General features: G+C 36.4%; 2 protein-coding genes across 9 annotated transcripts in view; both read right to left on the bottom strand.

The window, feature by feature from the left end:
- Window positions 1-2,001: 2,001 nt before the first annotated feature.
- On the bottom strand, window positions 2,002-7,186 carry LOC110832373 (uncharacterized). 8 transcript variants are annotated; one of them, XM_022069310.2, is made up of 3 exons: window positions 6,546-7,183; window positions 4,523-4,723; window positions 2,002-3,735 (listed from the first exon to the last, which is right to left on the bottom strand). In XM_022069310.2, the coding sequence occupies exon 3, from the start codon at window positions 3,729-3,731 to the stop codon at window positions 2,649-2,651; it is 1,083 nt and encodes a 360-aa protein (XP_021925002.1). In that variant the 5' UTR covers window positions 3,732-3,735; window positions 4,523-4,723; window positions 6,546-7,183; the 3' UTR covers window positions 2,002-2,648. The 8 variants fall into 8 exon arrangements, with proteins under 8 accessions (XP_021925002.1, XP_021924999.1, XP_021925000.1 ...); XM_022069307.2 differs by having other exon boundaries at window positions 6,565-7,183; XM_022069308.2 differs by having other exon boundaries at window positions 6,724-7,183.
- Window positions 7,187-9,743: 2,557 nt separating this feature from the next.
- LOC110832360 (E3 ubiquitin-protein ligase AMFR) overlaps window positions 9,744-14,994 on the bottom strand; it is a 41,834-nt gene continuing 36,583 nt past the window's right edge. Inside the window, exons 8-9 of the mRNA XM_022069275.2 lie at window positions 14,332-14,564; window positions 9,744-11,787 (exon numbers count right to left, since the gene is read on the bottom strand). Of these exons, the coding sequence (XP_021924967.1) occupies window positions 11,586-11,787; window positions 14,332-14,564 (435 nt within the window). The 3' untranslated portion in view covers window positions 9,744-11,585. The remainder of the gene's footprint in view (window positions 11,788-14,331; window positions 14,565-14,994) is intronic.

Raw genomic sequence — 14,994 nt, 5'->3', positions numbered from 1 at the left:
CCTTTATCAGTTTCAAAAGCGACATGTCCTTTAGAATCAGCTGACAGGTCCCATAGTCTATCCCAACAATGTCGCACAAGTCGTTGATGGTACGACGTCGATCTTCGTGAATGGCCTGCCGAATCTTCGTAACATTTTCGGGCGTTGTGCTCGAAGATGGTCGTCCAGAACGCTCGTCATCTTCGACAGAGGTTCGGCCATTTTTAAAACGTCAATGCCACACAAAAGTTTGTGCACGACCCATTGCGGACTCCCCAAATGCTTGCTTTAGCATTTCATAGGTTTCCGTAGCCCTTTTGGCGAGTCTTTGGCAAAATTTGATTTGTTCATGAAAATCCGCCATTCCGAAATCGCAGGAGGGTCGGTGTAATGCACTACCAAAACGCCCGTAACTAAGAAACAAATGCTAATTCGATGATGCCGGCTGGCACACTGATTCACTATGAATGTAGGCCGCACCCCCTAGCGGCAGAAGCTCGTACTACATCCGGTTCGCCCTCTATTGACACAGTCTTGAAACTTTCCGATCGCACCTCGTATATGTCCTTCGCCGAGATCGCGGACGACTTTGTACTGGGACTAGATGTCTTGCGGGCCTATGATACGCCGGTGGACTTGGAGCACCACATGCTACGACTGGGAAGAGAAGAAGTGGAGACACCGTGCACAGCCGCGATCATCGAGGTTCACTCTGGCCAGTGACGAGATGATTCCTGCTAGATGTGAGACAGCGCGGTTAGAGAATCACTCGGAGGCGACGAATAGCCTCGTGGAACCCGAACTGAGGACTTAAAAAAATGGACTGCACATGGCCAGGACACTGGTTCGAGTTCGACAGATAAAACCAGTCCGTCTTATGATATGAGCGATAAAGGCCAACATCGCCAAAACAGCTTACCCAACTCATTGAAGACAAGTGGAATTACATTGGTCCGCGGATGCAGACGCCGTTTAGTGAGCCCTAAAGAAGGTTCAATGTGTGGCACCTATCCCAGAGTATCCGCGGTACATGAAGGCCAAGACTCTCCAAGACTGAGAGGAATTACTGAGTCACTCAGAGGGAGTTACTGAATATTTTGAAGATAGTGGAACATCTCCATAAATACCTCTACGGCGAAGGGTTCCATCTGCCCACCGACTGCTACCTAGCTCCTGAGTTTCAAGAATATGGAAGGACAAACATCCCGCATGGCTCATCGTCTCCAAGATTACAATTTTACATCGCCAGGGGCGCAAGCACACCAAAACGGATGAACTCTCAAGGAGACCATGCCAGAAGATAGAACGTCTGGCAGATAGTCTTAGAGTGCAAGCCATTTCTGCTAACGCTGCGAGTAGTTGGGACCACATCACCGTAAGGAGGGAGCATCTAAACCACCACGACGCGAGGCAGATCCTACAGGAGGTGGAGGCTGGGCAACGTCCTGAATGGAAATACATTGCTAACTGGAGCCCAATCCAAAAAAGCCACTGCGCTCAGTAGAAATCTCTGGTCGTGAGAGACGGCGTGCTAGAGCGTCACTGGGAGTTGACGGATGGAAGAACGAATACAGCACAAATAGTCCTTAATTCGAGTAAAGTGAAGGAGATGAGGCGGAACTCCACGGAGGACCTTCGGGCGACACCTTGGAGTTAACAATACACTTGACTATGTAAGACGGCGGTACTGCTGGCTGCACTCGAGAAGCACAGCAGACTGACATACCAGATCAAGGAGCCGGGGCATGAGGCACCAACACATCATCAGCACCTTTCGAAAGGATCACCATCCACATCACAGGACCCATCGCGGAGGGTGGGAGAGGGAACAAATACCTCCTGATTGCTATGGCTTCATGCGTTGTCTATTTTAGCTCAACCATTTGGAGGCTGGACAGCCCCTAGAGGTGATCTGGATGTGGCAGTGGGGGGGGGGGGGGGGGGGGGGGCAGAGAGAGAGAGAGTGTATGCTGGAAATTAAACTTATATTGAAATATTTGGTATATAAAATGCAATAAATAATTCCATTTCTTTAAAATATAATCCACAAAATAGTAACAAACACTGTCCTTTTAAAATATGTATGAATTCTTTAATAAAGTGGGACATATAACAGTGTGCAAAATCAATAAGACTCCACCACAAGCTTTAAAAACTTTCACAAACTATCAGTACACATATACAGGAAAAAAATTAATAAGAAATTCTAAATTTATCCATAAAAATATATATGTATAGACATCATATTAACCATTTTTAAGAACATTATATAATAAAGAAACCTCTTCTTACATCCATACAATTTGTGACCTTACATCTGACAGTGTGACTTAATCTAAATGCAAAAAAAGAGTATTACGATTCTTATAACTTGAGCTACTATATTTCTTTAAAGACCTGTATCACTTCATTGTTTATCAATTCAGCCAAAATGATGGACGTCAGATATACTTCCTGTTCTGTATAAAATCCCTGATTATTTTCCTTCTTTTTCCATAGTTCCAAGCTTTAAAAATTTCTAACATTCACAAAATATCAGAGTATATATATATATATGAAGTACCAACTCCAATTTATATGTAAACCTATCATATTAGCTGCTTCTTAGAATATTATAATAAGAGGAATCTCCTATTACAATCATACAATGTGTGACCTTAGATTCAACCTTAGCTTGATTTCACCCAGTTATACAAAACAGTACTCAAGTTGTTATATATTGAGCTGTTATATTTTTTGAAAGGGCCTGTGTCACTGCTGTTGTTTTTCAGTTTAGTCAACATAATGTCAGATATACTCCAAATTTTGTCTGAAGTATAAAATCCTTTAAAATTTTCCTTTTGTTTCCAAAGTTCTTGTTTTTGATATATATGAAGTGCAGCATAAACGGCAGCAGCAGCCAGCAAGGAGGGGCATTTTGTAGAAAAATTAATATCCGCGTACACAATATCAAGCAAGTAATTACATGTATAGTACACCTTATCACTTTTAACTGACAGTATGTTAAGATAATATGACACAAAAGTCAGCGGATTGACAATATGGAGATTGAAATCTGAAGTAATCAACAAGGTTATCTCCATATCATACATATCAAACTTACAGAAACTAAATTCAGAAAGACTGCAGAAACTAGAAACGCTTGGAACCTTATTTTTCTGATTGCACTTTGCTGCAATCCATAATGCAGTACAAGCAATCAGCTGCAGTTCATGTGACTGGATGTCCTTCACATAAATGGCTCTATCCAATAAATTCACTGCAGTGTGTAACGTCCATCCCGGCAGAGCAAGTCTGTGCTGAACACGGGTCAGCCAGTTTACTACAATAACGTGATTTGCGGAATACTTACTTCGTATACTTTGAGGAATATGCTTTTCTTTTTCTAATTTTTGCAGGTATTCAATTATGTCACTGCTGTATTCAGAAACATATAGAAACTCCTCAGGCAATGTCTCAGTTTCTGTTTTAGATGTAACAATGCCAGATATACTTGCTTTACTCTTTTTAAAATTTCCTGCTTTATTTTTTACATTTAAATTCTTCAATAACGATCCTTTGTAGCGTGAAACATGTTCAGTGGCCCGGTTTTCCTTCCCACATGCCGTTGATGCATAACTCTGTTTTGCACATATTGGTATGTTCTTGTCCCGAATTGCAAGTCTGGATTCAGTTTCGTGTGGTTGTAACATACATTTCACTGATACGCTTTGGCCAGTATCCTTGCAGAAAGAGGCCTTAAGCTGCTCCATATTTCTGTGGGTGAAAATGAGACTACATATTAAAACAAAAGAAAATCACATCACTACCTGTAATGTGGTAATGTCCAATTTAATGTTTGTGAAGGCTGCTACGGCAAACTTTTGCTTGAGCACTGCTGCCTTGATTCATATTATACCTTTCAGATCACTGAAATCTCCATATATTATAGACCAAATAACCACACCCACAACTCTGGTAAATTATTTTCTACACTAACCAGCTCTTCCCTTTACTTCTACTATCCAATGTCACAAAACATGTTACACAGGTTCAAAAGCCCATACCTACACAACCACAATTTAAAATTACCATAGTACAAATGTATCAAATACTTACATATCAATAATTAGCGATACGTTATACAACACTGAACGAGAGAATGATTATAAATTAAGCAGAAGAAAATGGTTATGGTCTAAAGTAAGATTCTACACCAGAATGTTTAGGTATAACTGAGAAAAACTATGCAAAACCTGTCAGAATAGGTCTCTAAGACAAGAATAAAATTCAGGAGTAGAAAAAATCCTAAATTCAGGAGTGCGCACAACTTCTTGCACCTGTATATACAGATGTGGAAGAAAATGGTTACATGGAAGATCATTCAAAAACAGCAGACAGGATATGTCAGCTTATGGAAGTAAGAAGCAAGCAGAATGATCTGCACTGCATGAAACATATCAACTACGAGGTTAAACTTGCAGACATGTAATTTTGCGATTGTGACAGAAATATATTTCCTTGAAGGATAAGATTTCTGTTGACAACATATAGAAGCTTTTACCTGCATTAAACATAATTTGTCCTGTACCATGTCGCAAGATATGCGTCTGTTTTTCAAGTTCTGCCAGCTTGTAGGCAGTGTCGTTATATTTTTAAGTGGTGTCCATGGTTTCTTTTTAGATGCAGATTGCAGAAGATGACATTAGTTTACTCTTATTTTTAGATCCTGGATCTTAGGCTGAATGTAAGATTGATAAGTAATCTAAAAGATAAAATAAGATTAAGAAGAGATTTTTAAATTTATTTACACAGGTAAGGCATTTTATACTAACAAAAATTACACATTTAAAGAAGAAGAAAGGTATAAAAATATGATCATCAAAAGTTATTTATAAGCAATTTTGTTTAAAATTTGTGGAGAAAATGAAGGATAATTTGTAAACATATTGGCAATCTTGTCTAAGCTTTCACACACAGTATTTCTAGAAAATGCTCGTACAGCATCTTAAAGCAGACCAAGACATATTTGCGACTAAAATCTATGTAGTTGACACTATTATAAAATAAAATGAAAAAACAAGTCTGCTTGAAACCTGCAATAGTAAGTCACATATTTTAGCACTCCATCTTGATCTTTTCTTTAGTATTTCATGAAATACAAACCACTGTAGACAATATTTTTTGTTGTCTTCGATCTTCACCTCGAAGATTCATTTTACCAATTTATAATTACACACATACATGACAACTTTAGAATATGGTAACTGTAAATGAAACAGAACAGATATCTAGTATCTAGTAACAGAGAACTTCCCCTTCCTCCCACCTCAATCTTTCTACTTGCTTTGAATGTTCCTTTTCCATTTTCCATTCCTTTTTGTGTTCTGTCTTTGTAGCTTAATTTCTTAAATCCTTCCATTTTAAAAAAATCTTGATAACTCCTTCCAGCTGAAGTGATATGTATCTTTGCCAAATATTACACTAAATGATGCTATATGTTACCACAGGTCAAAATGTGAAAATGTAAGTTAAAACAAAATTGAAAAAATGAAATGACAATGAAAGAACTGCATAAAACATTACAACACTCAAAACCATCATGCATTTACAACCCATGAAAATAAAACTACACAACCATCATAATCACATTATGCCAGCAGTACAAATATTCTGTGTTAAAATGCAATGATAATTATTATTTCAGAATCATCTTCAACCACAACTACCACAAGATGCAACAAAGAACGAACTATATTAAAATACTTATATAACACAAAAATTTGACTATTATGCTCATAAAACTATCTGATATTACAAAGGTGACAAACATTTGAACTATATGCTGGTACTTTATTGTGCGAACACACAGTACCTGCTGCGACAATTTACTGTGTAGGCCTAAATAGTTCAATTTGCAAATTTTTGTATAAATGTTGTATTTTAAAATATTTTTGCCTTGGTCATGTTACACATTTCAATGTCTTCATTAAAATATTTCACGCCAAACCTCTTTTTTTTGGTTCATATGATGTAACTGGCTAAATATCTAGTAAAGTCCATCAAACAGACAAAAATGGCTTCACTGGCATAGTTTGCACTCATTTCTGAACTTCTTTGGAATAAAAAGTATATTTAATATATACATAAACACCAGAAATGTCATCTAAGTATCAAATTAAAAACTGATATGATGATAAGAATCACAGAGCAATATAAAAGAATTAAATAATCCTAAAAAAGACTGTCAGTAATTACTGGAAAAATTCAAGTATCTGGGTACAGCAAGGTTCATGGTTAAATTATGAACAAAATTATGGGAATGCTTGTTACTACTCAGTTCAAAATGTTACTGCCCTGTCTGCTTGTCAAATGTTAAAGAAGCCACATGAAACAATAATTATGTCAGAAAATTTGAATGGCTGTACAAAGTGGTATCTTAATTTTGAGGAAGAATACAAATTGCAAGAGTATGAAACCAAAGACGTTAAGAGAACATAAAGCAAAGAGGATTAAAATAAATGGTCAACTTAGTGCAATGATGATCTGGACATGTAATTTTGATGACACAAGCATGCTGTACATACATAATTTTGATGGCAATACCTCTTCAAAGATTGAAGAAATGTTTAGAGGATAACAGCTGAGATATCTTAGGGAGATGACTTGTGAGATTGAAGGGTGATGGAACTGCTTCAGTGTTGTGTCCCATAGCAGCATTTTTTTTACTACGCACACTTACATATAAACTAAAAATGTACTTACAAAGGCGGTAGCACAAAACTATATAACTTAATATTTTGAAATAAGAAAAACGTTAAAATGACTCGGAATGGCTGGTTCCTCATGCTTCGTTACTCACTTGATGCAACGTAACCTTCATAACTGACACATTCATACTGATAAATGTGAAACTGTAATTCACGCTAAAAATTCACCGACAAAATTAGGAGCAAAACAGACAGTAAGAATACGCAACTTGCACAGGTTCTGCAACACAAAATGACCTTTAGTGAGAAACCTTCACTCTGAGATTGATATCATTTGTGGAAAATTAATCTTTCACGGACAAAACGCGATAATTAATACTTCATTAACCGAAACAGAAATTTAGGAAACATGATCCCATCTAACCAGCCACTGATGCCATAATGATGGCCTATAACGCTTAGTAAGTTTCTCATCAACAAACTGTTATCATGAATTAACGCCAGGGGTCCTCTTTGTATAAATAGTAAGCTGTATTTATAAAAGAAACAGGAGTCACGTGATTAACTCGGGCATAGATTTTAGGTGTAGTCTTTTGAGTGACACGCCGCCTCTGTCACCACATTACGGTATCTGTTATCTGTTATATATATATAAAATGGGGCAGTGCTCACTGAACTAACATACGTAATTCAAAGTTACACTTATCAACCGGAAGTTCTGTCATGCCATAAATATGAATGGAACAGGCAAACGAATATATGTCATTTCTATTCCAGTTGGTTTTATCCGCTTCCGCGGGCATTATACTTACAGCAAAATGATTCAACAATGAAGGGTGACCCCGAATTCAACATGTTTTGTGTGTCTCCTTGTAAAACATGTTTGTACAACCATACTAGTAATGCGCATAGTAATATAATCTTTTGAGAATTCGACATAAACTACTTTATGGATCACAGTCCTTCATTAGAAGTTAACAGTATACTCTGTCAACAAATTACCTTCTTATATAGAACCCAAAGTTTCATTACTGTGTTCGCAACAGTCCACCACCAGTCAATATCCTTAACCACATTAATCCAATCCATGCCCTCGATTTCCCGAAGACCAATTTTAACCATTAAATCCGAGGCTCTCATAAATATTATTTAATAATTAAGTCAGTAGCACAAAGAAAACAGCACACTTCATTACAAATATCAATTTGTTAATGCTATTTGAGGAAATCATCCCTGTTTATGCTGACAATCATCAGAAATACAAATGCAGACTTATTGATTGTTATGGCAGTTGGAGTATACAGTTATCACTAGGCCTTAAGGGATTAACATTAATTTCCCAACTTTGTAATGGCCCATTTCCTTTAGGTTTTCCAACCAAAATTTGTACTCATTTATCTCCCCATGCATGCTTCATGCCCCAACCACATCATCATCTGATTTTGTCATCCTAATAGAAAAAAGGTGAAAAGTACAAATGGTGCATCACATCACAGCCAGATAAAATGTCATGTTATACTTGTCACAAAGATATCTCTGAGCTTTGTTGACTGTTATAAATACATGAGCTAATCACTCAACAGTGACATGTGGTATCATGTTACCCAATTCTTGTACCCTTATATTTACTAATTGTGGTTTTCTGAGTTGACATAAAGATGAAGGTGGTATGTTCCTCCAAATTGCTGGTAACTACCTACAAGTCTACATGGCATCACAACACAAAATATCAGAATTAAGAACTTCACTGCTGTGAGAACCTCAAATCTTGCATTTGCTTGATATTAATGAGTGACTGAACATTTATGTAGTAACAATGATCAAAGACCTGTATCAAGCAGGTACCTACACTCAATCTTAGTTAAGTTACTGGTTATGTACCAATTCTTAATGGTTTTCCAATGTGTATGTATACGCTGCCTATTTTATGTTGGGACCTGCGGCACACCTTGCCCCAGGACCGGTCTAGACACAGAGAGTAGAGTAAAAATTCTTTGCCCTTCTGGGATCGAACCCTGGTTGTCCAGTCCATAGTCAGTCACTATACTGACTGAACTATCTGGTATCACATTCCCACCTCAATTTTTGCTATATACCATCTGCAGGTAGGACAGAGTCATTAAACAATCTAAGAATCAGTCAGCATGGTGGATGGCTGAACCAAATTTCATTCAAATAGAATACACAACTTTAACTTCAGTTCAACATAAGCAAATGACCTCCTGCATAAAGTGCTAGTCCTTCCTGCAGCACACTTCTACAGAAATTACAATTGCATAATTCATCATCAAAACACAAGCCATTGAACCAGTGTGTCCACAATGAAATACTGTTGGCCTCTCCACCTCATTTTAATTCCTCCCATGTTTTTTAGTTCTTGGTAATCATCTAAATATCCCCAATGGTTCTAGCTAAAGTCTTGTACTGAACCTGTTTTGCCACTTTCCTTAAAACTTTGTGTTGAGGATAACATACAGAAAAGTTTATTTCTGAGAGAACATGAATAGCAGGAAAGAAATGACCACACAATCCCACTTCTGAGCATGATTTTTTTGCATAGTTTTTCCAATATCAACCTCAACAATGTTTAAATAAGTGACAGAAATGCTTCGTGTCTCGAACTACTCCTACAAGAGCTTTAATTCTCATAATCCATGGCACAGAGACCCGTTTTAATTATAAAACTGTCTGATAAACAAAATCTTTACGTAAATAATACTCGAGTTAATTCATGGACATTTGTATACATCTCATCTCCCTTTCATTATGCACTGACAAATTCTTTTCGGTGCTAAGGCCTGATTTAAGCCTCAGTCTCCTCTATAAGACAGGCTTCCAAAACTTACAATAAAACTAGCGGTATGATTCCTTGTAGAGAGGATCAGATCACAACACAAAAACACATACAAACCTTAGTGCTCCAAGGCAGATTCAAACCTGCATCTCAGTGTTCAAGTGGCCTCAGAATGTGAACACTTTGGAGTCTATTGTCACTGAGATAACTTGGGAAAGGTAAATATTCCATGTAATGTATAAGCCTATCAAAGGAAATCTGAAATAAATCGAACACTGATGCCCAATGCTTTACGACACCTTTATTAAATGCAATTTCCACTCTGAACTATTCAATCTCACATTATCGATACAAAATTCAATTTCTTTGCACTAACAATAACAACAACAAAATTTACTTCATATCATAATAATGAAGATTTAATTCACTTTTCTCAGTGCTCTGAAAGCCTCATTAAGAATTAACCTTTTCAAGGGTTAAAAAGGGAAATATCAACTTAGTTCTTTTCTGTATGTGAAATATGCACTGGAATAAAAAAAAGCAATGAACACCAATGTGAATTTACATACATATGGTACATTTTTCATCACATAAAGGATGCAGCTATTTGAAGGATATTTCATAAGCAGTAAACCAATCTCTGTGGTCGGAATGTACTTCCTTGCAACTGTTTAAGCTCTTGCATTGAACTGACTTAAACTACTTAGAAAATGATATTTACAATACTACATCTACAGTCAGATGGGAGATCTGTTATATGATTCCAGTGACAAAAATGTTTATGTGTCGCACCTTGGATTTAAACCAAACTAATTCTAGTTGGTTAGTATTCCTTAAGCTTCCCCTATGAAAACAGTGCAAAATTTCAACTTCCTACACTCCTATGTGCTTTGAGATCTGGAGTTGTTAAAAATCAACACCAAAGTTTGACAGTAAAATATGAAATACCCATTTCATTTTTCATCAGCACATAACAGCACTCGGACATTAATTTGTATGTCTCATAACTTTCTTCAGAATCTAAATTTTGAATTTACTGATTTATATCCTTGCCTGCATGTATCTTACAACACAAGAAGCTGTATTACTTTTAATTCACTGCTGAGAGGATTCAGTCTTATTTAAACATAATCTAAGCAAATATGTTAAATATTATTTTCTGTAAGTTCTAGGAATATAGATACATATTTACATCACATTTTGAGGCGTATTCTCTGCCAATGCTAGTATGTAATAGTTATTTCTGGCAAGTGCAATCTGATTAAGTTGTATTTCCTAACTACAGACATGTAACTGTAGCTGGAACATACTACTATGATGTTCATCTGGCAGCTATTATGATTTACAAGCTAAACATATGCATCTGCTGCACTGCTGCTACATTCAAGCTATAGATATATCTGTTCATTCAGGAAGACCACACTATCTATCATGTGCAAGTTTTATGTCCCATCATTCATTATACTACAACATATATGACTTTGGTAGCAGGAGTATGACCAATGATTAGCAAATGTATGTCTAATGCAATGAAGAGAAACCCTTCATTGACTCATTTCAACATGAAGACATAAAATTAACTATGTACTACAGTAAAAGAAATTCATGGGACTTGACCTAGCCACAACCACTACCAAAGTACTCTCCTTGAGTTGTATATAAAATATTGCCCAGAGTGGCCATGTCTAAGCTGAGTCCAGAATTTTTTGTTACTGTACTACGTATAAAACACATCACAGGTAAAACTACAGCAATTTCAACAATTATTAATACAGAAAAAAGTTAAATATTAAAATAACTGGTGTTGGTAGGGCAGAGACAACCACATCAGCAAAAATGTAAATATTTTCATCTCAGAATGTTTGGCATCCACCAACTTTTTTAAAGGTTAAAAATTATTTTTCACTTCAGATTTCAAAAGAGGGTTGCAACTTTCTAATGGACATGTCATAAACATACTGACACAAAATACGTGCCACTTCTCATTGAAACTTGGCAACTAATTTCCTACATTTGGTACCAATGACCATGTATGAAACATGGTGGATGGAAGGAGTGGCCACCTTACCAATTGATACAACACTGGCATACTGACAAGCCGACAAGTTACCTATGCTGATCATTCAACTGTCAGCATGCCTGTGTCTGACTCTGGTTGTCCCATGCTTATGTGTTACGTCTCTTTGTGCAACCCCTGATTTGTGGCGTTCCATGTACCGCCGTCTTGCTAACATAAGCAGCTGCTCCTTGCGCAGTTGTAAGATACGCTCTCGTTCTGTTGAAGACTTTGAAAATCGGCAACCAAGATTTATGGAGGCTTCATTACTAAAACACGATAACATTGACATAATTCATTAGTAATACAGTGAAGAGTAACATTTTGAAGTTTCAAACAATGAGTTTTATACAGTGGAATTTAAGATACACTTTGAAAATATATTGTGTATGAATTATAACTACTTACTTTGTCTTCTCAACTGCATACACATTTTAAATCAAGTTCCAAGAAGGTACATATTATGAAATTTTTAACAGTTATGTAAGCAGATTAAATCTAAACAATATTAAATGTTTCCTGGACATTCTCCTCTGTTCCAGTCTTTATATTATTTGTGTATGTGGTGTAGTTTACAAATAAAGATTAATTTTTCTAAATTGTTGTTTAACTTAAAAGTAGCAAGGAGGCAAGATGTGGGACGGACAAAAAACTAGCTGCTCCTCATGTTAAGTTGGTACAACAAATTTTTTTTAACTACTGTGAGAATTCTTCCATATTCTAAACAAAAAACATATATCTATACACTGAATGTAAATGTTCTATTTACAATGAACTAAATTTTATGTTCTCATAAATTAGTTTAACTACATCAAATGTTATAACATGTGGATGAAAATGGAACAGTGAACAGGGGCACATGAAAATTGATTCTTGGTTTATTTAATAATGGTTTTCAAATGTAACTGTGTATACAGGGTGAGTCAGAAGTATGTTTACAAACTTTGTGTGCATGTTCCAGGATAAAAAAAAATGTTCCTATGAACACGGGGTCCCAAATGTTTCAATTTCAATATAATAGCCAAAAATAATGTTCAATGTATGCCTTTATTGCCAAGTATAAAGACAGGGATGTTTCTTTATAACAGATGCTCAAAGGTTGTTCCTCCATTCTCCACACATGCAAGAGTACGACGTACACAAGACTGACGAATTCGTTCGTACACATCAGGGTTTCCTCGAATCATCTGGCATGCTTTCTGCACACATTCCCATAGATCGTCATCATTGTTTATGGGTGTTGCATAAACAACAGACTTCAAGTGACCCCATAGATAAAAGTCCAATGGAGTCAGGTCCGGTGACCTCGGTGGCCATGCTACTGGGCCACCACGCCCAATCCATCGCTGAGGATACTGTTCATTGAGATGATATCTGACGCGATGGGAGAAGTGTGCCGGGACTCTGTCATGCATAAACCACATTTGTCTTCTTGTATTCAGTGGTAAATCTTCAAGGAGACGTGGCAAGTGTCTCCTTAAGGATCACCAATATGAAGGTCCTCTTAGACTCGATGGAAGCATGTGTGGACCAATAAGCACGTCGCCAACAATTCCTGCCCAAACGTTAATTGAAAATCTTTGCTGGAAGCTGGATTCACTTCGATAAAGTGAATTCATTGAAACTTATTTTTGGCTATTATTTGAAAAATGAAACATTTGCGACCCCCATGTTCATAGGAACATATTTTCTTATTTTTGATCCTGGAACACACACAGGAAGCTTGTAAACATACTTCTGACTCACCCTGTATATGTAGTACTGAATAATAGGATGATTCATGAATACTGAATTTGAAAGAACATGAAAGGAAATACTCATACCCTAATTTAATGTGCTATCTTGGCATGTGCGTGGAAGGTCTGTCAAGATTTGAATCAAGGACCTACAGAGTATGAAGCAGGAACCCTAAGAATCTGTTCAAATCTTTGTGCTGACTGCAAATTCATAACTCCCCCAAAATATTCACATACCTCCAAATTAATATCAAAGATATTACTGGACATTTATTATTAGGGCTGTAGCATTTCTCAAATGAAAATATTCAAGATTCAATTACAGAGAGAATCTGCAGAGCCAGAAAATTGTTCCAGATGTTAGAAGATATAATCTGAAGCTGAAAAATTTAAGAGAAAATGAGGCCATGGTCATACGTAAATAATTTTACACTTGAACAAATTTAAACAGCATATTTCTTGGATTATAAGTGTACACTGCCTGCAACATCACAATGTGAGAGAACTTACTCACAGATAAGCAATGGTGAGATACTCATTTCTGACATTTGTTAAAACTTTATCTCTTTTCTCAAGTACTCTTCAACAAGGAAGCTCAACTCCTTCCTTGATTATCCTGAGACATCTCAAGTTGGTGTTTTTTTTACATGGGCTGGGCCAGATGGTAGTGAAAGTTAATTTGGGTTGTGAAGAAAATACATGTCAGTAAATGATAAACTGCTGTATTTTCATAAGCTAGATTTCATACTTCTGTAGCACGTGTCACAAGATCCTGTGAAACCGCGACATTATAAATCATCTGAATAGTATAAAGAAAGCTGGCAATAATCAGGGAATGTGTGCCATGCATGGATGACAATAACATTCTCTTGAAAGCATCAAAAACAGAATATATTAATAAATGACTACTGGAGAGCCCAAGGAAAGCCATACAAATTGCAGTATGGAGAGAACAAACACACATATAAGAAAGCATTTATGGGAGACATACGAAAATAGTAACATTTACCACAAAGCAACTTATCTTGGTGAAAAAAATCAATGGATAATAATGATAATACTGGTTTGTATACCGACCTGTCAGCGTCATGATTTTCTGAAAGATCTTCCCAGTTTGGTGCTGGTATGTCAACTAGTCCTGAAGAATACTCCAGTTCTGGAAGTGGAGGTTCTGTATCCCTCTGAAACATGGGAGGAGGCGCCACTACTTGGCCATCCAGTACATTTTCTATTGTAAGTTCCATAGAGCGAGTAACTCGTAGATCTTCTACCACAGTTGCCACAGTCAGATGAGGAAACAGCTGTTGTATCTGTGTGGTATTACAAACATAACTTAGAATTGCTATTGTATTTATTATGTAGTCAGCAAGTAAGTTTACAAGATCTTTGCTATGGAAATTACACCATTATATTATACTTGAGTTTTCTATCCCTTGTCAACAAAATCCAGTGTCCTGTTAAATTGCAAAAAGGAAATGTCAATCTCAGAAGTTACAGTTGTTAACCAAGAAACAAAGAAAAACTTCCTATGATTATGACCCTGTTCCCTGCACCCCTTCCAATTATAACTTCTATAAATCTCCAATTTAAGTCCATTAATTAACCAGCAGAAGCATTTTTCATAAATTCCAATATAGGGAATATAAATTATATTTATTTAATGCAAGTTTTTTATTTAATGCCAACACATCTGTACATTTAAATATATCTCTTCCATCTTAATGACATGCTATTTAACAT

Source organism: Zootermopsis nevadensis, unplaced genomic scaffold (assembly GCF_977971745.1).
Source record: "Zootermopsis nevadensis isolate Lab colony 2312 unplaced genomic scaffold, Znev_1.0 Znev_ptg000006l, whole genome shotgun sequence".
In the NCBI taxonomy this organism is placed as follows: domain Eukaryota; kingdom Metazoa; phylum Arthropoda; class Insecta; order Blattodea; family Termopsidae; genus Zootermopsis; species Zootermopsis nevadensis.
Note: the sequence above shows the minus strand (reverse complement) of the source record. Positions and strands in the feature narration are given on the sequence as shown.

Bases quoted from the DNA above. Each gene is read 5' to 3' on its own strand.
- LOC110832373 (XM_022069305.2), bottom strand. From the start codon at position 6,806: ATGAGGAACCAGCCATTCCGAGTCATTTTAACGTTTTTCTTATTTCAA. The intron at 3,736-6,723 runs GTAAGTACATTT...TTTCACCCACAG, and splicing joins AGTTTTGTGCTACCGCCTTT to AAATATGGAGCAGCTTAAGG.